Genomic DNA, 7,225 nt, shown 5'->3' on the forward strand with positions numbered 1-7,225 from the left:
GCTGCACAAGTGATAACGTAGTGCGCGCATGCGTAGGGCTAAACCAGGCAAATAATAGAAGAAGCAGTTGCAGAGTGGGGTAAAATTCATTTCTGTATGAACGCAGTTTGTCACGTTTTCGTTGCTACGTTTCGTTGTTACGTTTTCGTTGCTACGTTTCGTTGTCACGTTTTCGTTGTCACGTTTTCGTTGTCACGTTTTCGTTGCTACGTCTTCTTTGTGCTTGTCTTTTCTTTTTTCTTTTTTTTTTGTCACAAAACAGGGCTTATGTGACTATTTTTTTTTCTTTTTTTCCTTTCGCACGCTCTCTGTGCTTCATCAAAAGAAAAAAAAAATTCATTATATTATATACATGTTTATACACTCAATGATCACGATGCTGCACCCGTTTGGGAACTTCGTTTCACCTGTGTGGGTACACGCGAAAAAAACGTATACACATTTGCACAATTAACAAATTAAGCGGGGAGAAATGCCATTATATTTTGCCCCTTTAGCAGTTTCTCCCGCATGGTTGCTTCGGCACTTTTGCGTTTCTTCTTATTACGAAGAAATGTGCACTGGCTTCTCCATTAGGTACAGTTTCCCAGTTTTAATTTGCCCATATGTTTTGTTGTTACGAAGAATTGGAAAAAATATGCAAGTTGACTGGGCACTGCAACAGGCACATTTCAGCGCGGAGGTCAAGCAGCTGCAGTGGTTCTCTTTACAACCAGTTGGTGTTGCATCCTTTTCGTCCTAGGGTGAGGAAGGGGGAAAATTGCTACGAAGAAAAAACTACAAAAAAATGCTACCAAAAACACATTCTAACAATTTAGCGGCGAAGAAATAGCAGAAGCGTTAACCCGCCTGGACACTGAGCAGGTTGCTTCCGATTTGTGTTGTGCTTTACTGGGAACTTTCCTATACAGGCGTTCCCGCTTGAATTATAGAACATCATTTTTTGGCAACAAATTGGGGTTCCTTTGTTCAGTTATGCCGCCGTTAAAAGGCGTCCCTTAAGAACGCTACATCACTGCATCACTCCATCGCTGTGTTTCTATGCCACTGTACCATTACACTCAAAAGCTGTAACTTAAAAATGGGGGTGGCACCACTTCGTAATTGCACAACATGGTAAGTAACATGTAGCCACGGGGGCAATTTATTAATTATCTAAATTAAAAACGTTTCGTTTTTTTTTATTTTTTTGCGATGGTTTATCACGTCGTTTTAAAAAAAATGGGCATTTTAATGCAAACGCGATGCACGGTGCATGATGCGGGGGGGCACGCTATTCTTGCGTATATACATCGTGCGTGTCTACACAAATGTTATATGAAAAAGGGTACAAACATACATATATAGAGACAACACCATTCGGGGAAACGGTTTTCCCTCTGAGGAAGGCTACGCTGTGCTACTTCCTTACGGCGTAGCCTTCTGCGTGGCGTTTTTTCTAAACAGCTTTTTAATTCTATTTTTCAAAATTCTGTAAATCTGTTGCCTCCTTATAAATTTCTTGCTATACGAATTGTATGTATCTAAAAAGTTCCTCATGTCCAAATTGTCAACGTCAGATGATTCGCTCGAAAATTGGTCACTGTTATAGTTCGAATTGTCCTTAAAATGTGGGTCATTGTACATCAGATGAGAGTTGTCAAGGGGGCTACTCGTATTTGGCTTCTTCCCAAAGGTACTACCTGTGGATGTTTTATTTTTCGCTTGGGAATGGTCCTTATCATAACTGTGCAAGTGAGAACTGCTAACATGTTGAACGCTTTGCGTAACGGGATTTTCTGGCCCACTTCCCATTTCGAAGTGTGAATTATCTTCTGTTTGATTTTCACTAGTTGGGGAGCACTTCTTCATATTTGTAGCTGACTGTTTGGTCTTCTCATTTAATAAGTACGACTTTATCTGCTCACGAAAATGAGATTTGTTCCCATCGTTGAGCATTATGTTTGACAGATTTTTATCCAATGTTAAGACATTTTTTATATGATATCTACCAACTCCCAGGAGGTAATTTTTATTGTAGGAAATTTTTTGGTTAAATTCGCCAAAATCTGCTACATCTAAGCCGAAAACTCTCAAGTCGTTGAAGGCAGCATAGTATAAATTTTTTGAATCTGCATTATCTAGAATGTTGTAAATATTTGGGAATATATTAATGAATGTGGGAAGATTTGATTCTCCGATAAATTTTTTTACACTTTCTTTGTAGTTTAGCAGTTTCATGGTTAATTCTTTTTTTTCAATGTTGTATGTTACGAAATCTTTTTCTGGTTTGTTTTCCTTATCTGGGGGTTTCTCTTCCTCTGCAGAATTGTCATTTAATGTGTCCGCAGGGGGGTTATTATCCTCGTATTCGCCCGTTTTTACACTATCATCGTTTAATTCGTCTGCGTTGTTATTCTCGTTACTGTCGGGTTGGCAGGGGGGCGACTCGCAGTCCGCGCAGCTGGCTTCTCTGTCAATGCTTGTGTCAGTCTTAGCATCGGTCTCGTTTTGAGCACTGCTGTGCGAAGTGGGCCCCGTGTAGTTATCCCGTTCCTCTTCATTTGATAGTTTCCTCTTTTTAGTCTTTACATTCGCACTTTCGTTTACATCGCTTACGTCGGTTACACCGGTTACGTCAGTTACGTCGGTTGCGCCGGTTACGCCGGTTGCGCCGGTTACGCCGGTTACGCCGGTTGCGCCGGTTACACCGGTTACGTCTCTTTTTCTGCTGTTTGGGGATAGCTGGGCGTGATTTTCACTAGTGCACGCTGGGGAATTTTTTTTATTCTTTTTTTTGGACGAAATGGGAACTCCAAAAAATACTTTCCGTAACGATTTGCTTATATTTACATAGTTACATAGGGGGGAGCAGCTGCCCTTGTTATCTGACAGTACTTTAATCAGCATGTCAAAAATGTCCTTCGATTTATCATTACTATTTTGAATGGTATCTAAGATTGTGGAGAAGTTCTCCTGCTCTAGCATGTTCTCTAAACTTGCATATGCATCATTATTATATCCATACATGTCATTTGGGGCGATACCGTTAAATGACCCATAGGCGTTGTCATAAAAAGGGTTGTTACCATGCATGTGCATATTTGTCTTTGCTAAATTTTTATTGTTACTTTTTTTTTTTTTTTTATTAATATTCCCGGGTTGGTTCATATCAGCATGTTCGTTTTTAAAGCTTATGCTTCCTTTGCTTGGTCTGCCTACCTTTCCTTGTTTTTTTGGCCTGAGACTTTTTTTAATTTCCTTAACAGGTGTTTTTTTGGCCTCAATCATGTTAGGGTCATATAGGGTATTATTTAACACATCCTTATCCTCACTGTGATATAGCAGATGTATATTTAGGTACTTCCTATATATTTTGGGGGTAACCTTTTTATAGTAGTTTTCTACATTTTCTGCGATTCTGTGGTAGATGGTACTTTTGTCGTTGTATGTGTAACAGTTATTGATAATTAAGAAGAAATCCTTTTCGAATTCTTGAAAGTCTCTATATTTATAATTTTGGATTTTCTGTTTCATGGTGGTAAAGTCCATTGGCTCTTTTATTATGTTCAAATAATCTGGAACAAACTGCACATTGACGGGATAGAGAAATACCCTTTTCTTATCGAAAGAGATTAGCTTATTTAGCAAGTTCATCAGGACTTCATTTTTCCTCCTTAGCTCCTCCAGCTCGTCGTACTTAATTTTGTTTAAACTCATTTTGAACGGTCTTTTTAATTGGGGATGTGGGGGGTTTGCTGAATTTCGCGGTCAAATGTGTGCAGTATTGCTGGGGGTACAAAGTTGTGGCTTACACGTACCTACTTAAGCGCAATTGCATACGTATAACGTGCTGCTGTAACCACCCCTTCAGTTGACGTAGCTGTCCAATTTGATGGCATATTTTTTACTGTGAAAACGGTTTTAACATTACAAATGATGAATGGTTAGCATGGCACACTTATCGGTTATAATTTCATATCAAAAAAAGGGGGAATGGTCAAAAGTATGAGTTTCCCTCTTTTGTGATTATATTATATATTTAAACAGTTCATTGATGACGTTCCTCTTTAAGCATTCACTTCATCACTGTTAATGGTCGAAGTTGATGAAGCGCCAGGTTATACAAATGGGCGCAAAAGGAGAAATGGAAAAAAAAGAAAAAAAAATTGATGATTAAATCGTACAACACAAAAAAAAAAAAAAACGATACAGAAATTTCACAAACTTGGTATAATGTTTAACAAATCGGATGCTTTTCAACATTTGCGCCAAATATGTTTTATGTTTTTCCTAAGGGATGCCTCCCATTAGCTTTTATTTAATGGCAAACTTCTTCGAACGGATGTATGTAAAAATGTATATATACGCAAATACGCTTGTTTGTTTTTTAATTTATCTTTTACGTGGGTACTTTATTTGTTGTTTCCACAATTTGAAGCAAACAAATTGTACTTTGCATTCACGTAAGTATAAACGTATGGATATGAAAAATGGGAAAAAAAGTCATTTAAAGGTTTAGTACGTAACAATGCCATTGTATGATCCATTTTAAAAAGGAATGGAAAAATACAGAAGATGGCAAACCTAAAAAAAAAAAGAACAAAAATGATTTTAATATGAAAAGAAAAAAATGAGTACGTTTACAAAGTTGTAAAAATGGCGATGAATTTTTTGGTCAAATTTTTTACAAAAAAAAAAAAAAATTTTGCGGACGTGCCATTTTGAACATGGCATCAATTTTGCTAGTTAATTTTACTCATTTTTTCTTCTCCATTTTTGCGATTTTTTGTGACAATTTTATGCAAACGGTTTTTGCATCTCTTTGATTGAAAAAATAAGCGATATTTAACATTTCATCAAAAGTGTTATTATGCTTAAATTTACGCGAACGAGGGAAGCGTGTTTTGCAAGCCAACGATGATGAAACGTATGTATATATACACGCGTACATAACGCCTTTTCAGGAGTTTGCCTTTTTCCCCTGCGTGTGGCGTGTTGGGGCCCTTTTTAAAATTGTATGTATGAATAACTTCGATACGTTTATCATAAAGTAATACAGAAATGACCCCTTGAGGGCAACACAATTTTCACAAGCTCTGCGAAAGACAATTTTCCCGTTAAACGTTTACAAAGGTGGAAATATGAAATGTAGGGGAAAATAAAAAAAGGAGGTGTGGCGTTAAGGGTACCTTTAAAATTGTTTAACTGGTTAATGAATAGATAAACTGGCATGGCACAGGCGTTTTCGAGTGGTCCATCCATTTTTTTATTATCCCCATAAATACCATTAACAGTTATGCTTCCTTTTGCTGAGCAAATGTACCCCCGATATGGGCAGTATTAATTCCGTGTAAATGTGAAAACGGTTAAGTTATTTTTTATTTGTTTTGGTTATCGAATTGTCACTTAACACATGATGGGGGGAACTATTCTCGTTAGTCTTACTATTTTGAGGGGCAGTCTGTGAAAAGCGCATCAAATGAACGGAATAGGCACTGCTGGAGAAGGTACAAGTGATTATAAAAGAGCAATTCAAGTGCATAGAACTATTTTGATGGCAAGTAAAATGTTCATTGGACGAGAAGTAAATAAATAAGGACCAACATAGCATCATTTTTTTATCACCCCGAATGGTGAATTTGACCTTTCACTTTTCGATGATGTTTTATTAAACAAATTATGAGAAATTTGTTCGCACATGTGACTTATATTGTAATGACTTTTCGAAAGGGTAAAAATTAAAACGTGCACGATTACGCCAGTTACGATAACGCGAAATACGCCACTCCTTAAATTTGTAAAATAATCCCTTCCTATGAACGCGTAGCATGTCTATCGTTTTGTATTAAATCGGCATGTGGTAACTGTAACGGGTTGACTAAAATGCAGCAAAATTGGTTAGTGCCATCTCGAAAACGTATGCCCAGTCTGAAGAAGGGGTTGGTAACAGGAATTGCTTATGCTGCCTCTCGTATGAAAATGTTTAGAATCGTGTGCGTGATAAATAGATATATTAAAAGGGGATGCTAAAGGTACGACGTGCAGACGTGCCGTTCTTATTTGATTACTTCATTCTGTTCATAAATTATGGAACGTGTGAAATATTCTAGTAGGAGAGGGTGTCCAATGATGCCTAAATGTGTGTACGATGTAGTCCCAAATCCGTGGGTTTATTTTACAATCCTGCTATTTTTCATTCATTCGGTTTAAAGAGTTCACAATGAACGCGCTAAAAATAGTTTTTTCCGTATTCTTATTTTTCTCTTTTGAGACTAAAAAAGGGAGGGAAAGACTCACAAGGAGACATGCTTCTTCTACCACCCATAGCTTCTTATGCATTGATAGCATTTAAGCAATTCGTTTTATGGGTACATGGAGGTGTATTAGCCCCTTTTGACGTTTACCTATTTTAAGCAATTTTTAAAAAAAGGCATTCTTTCGTAATGCAATAAAAATGGCCTTTTTTTTTTTACGTGGAGGACAACACCTCAGTTTTGTTACTTCTATGTCGCAGGAATAGATGTGCCTCAAAAAAGGTGAATGTCTGCCTTGTACAATAACGTTAAGCAGGCATGTGGTGGATTCTATTTTGTGAGTAAATTTCTCCTTTTCGGATTAAGCAATGGGAAAAGATAACTGTAGAGTTTTCTTTTTTTTGTGATTCACTTTGAGTATTTCCGCCCTTTTCCACCAAATGAAGGGTAAATTATTTTCGCGAAAAATTGCATTCACTTTTTTATAGCAAATTTGCTGTGGTGTTTCTACAGAGTTACGATTTTTTTTGCAAAAAAAAGGAAAGCACAAATGGATGGTTTGTAGAAGGTTTTGTCTCTGCTCGTGTATGCGTTTTAAAAAATGTAATCTTTCACGAAAGAGTGCGTAGTTAAGTAGTCGTGATTGACAGAATGGGTAGGTGGACCAAATAATTATGCAAAAAAATGGGTTATTAACGAGTGGGAGGCATAATTTCAATTCGTATGTGCAATACGAATATGTGCAACTTTGGTTTGAGACGTGGGAGACATCAAAGCGCGATGGGAGGGGGAGAAGGAAATTAAAATAGTTCCACATGCATAAGGAATAGACAAAATGATTCCACAGAAAGGACATTTTCGTGAGAGAAAAGGAGAAGCTCTTTTACGCATGGGAAAAAGAGGTATTCTTAATTAATTACCAAGCGAAGGAAACTTTTTTTTTTTAAAAAACTGTGAGTTTTAAGGAAGGCTACAATAGGAACCCCCCC

General features: G+C 37.2%; 1 protein-coding gene across 1 annotated transcript; it reads right to left on the reverse strand.

The window, feature by feature from the left end:
* Positions 1-1,191: 1,191 nt before the first annotated feature.
* PVX_118655 (bromodomain protein, putative) lies at positions 1,192-3,699 on the reverse strand (the record flags this gene model as incomplete). Its single annotated transcript, XM_001615974.1, has 1 exon — positions 1,192-3,699. The coding sequence occupies one exon, from the start codon at positions 3,697-3,699 to the stop codon at positions 1,408-1,410; it is 2,292 nt and encodes a 763-aa protein (XP_001616024.1). The 3' UTR covers positions 1,192-1,407.
* Positions 3,700-7,225: the final 3,526 nt, after the last annotated feature.

The sequence above is a fragment of the Plasmodium vivax genome, chromosome 12 (assembly GCF_000002415.2).
Source record: "Plasmodium vivax chromosome 12, whole genome shotgun sequence".
NCBI lineage: Eukaryota > Apicomplexa > Aconoidasida > Haemosporida > Plasmodiidae > Plasmodium > Plasmodium vivax.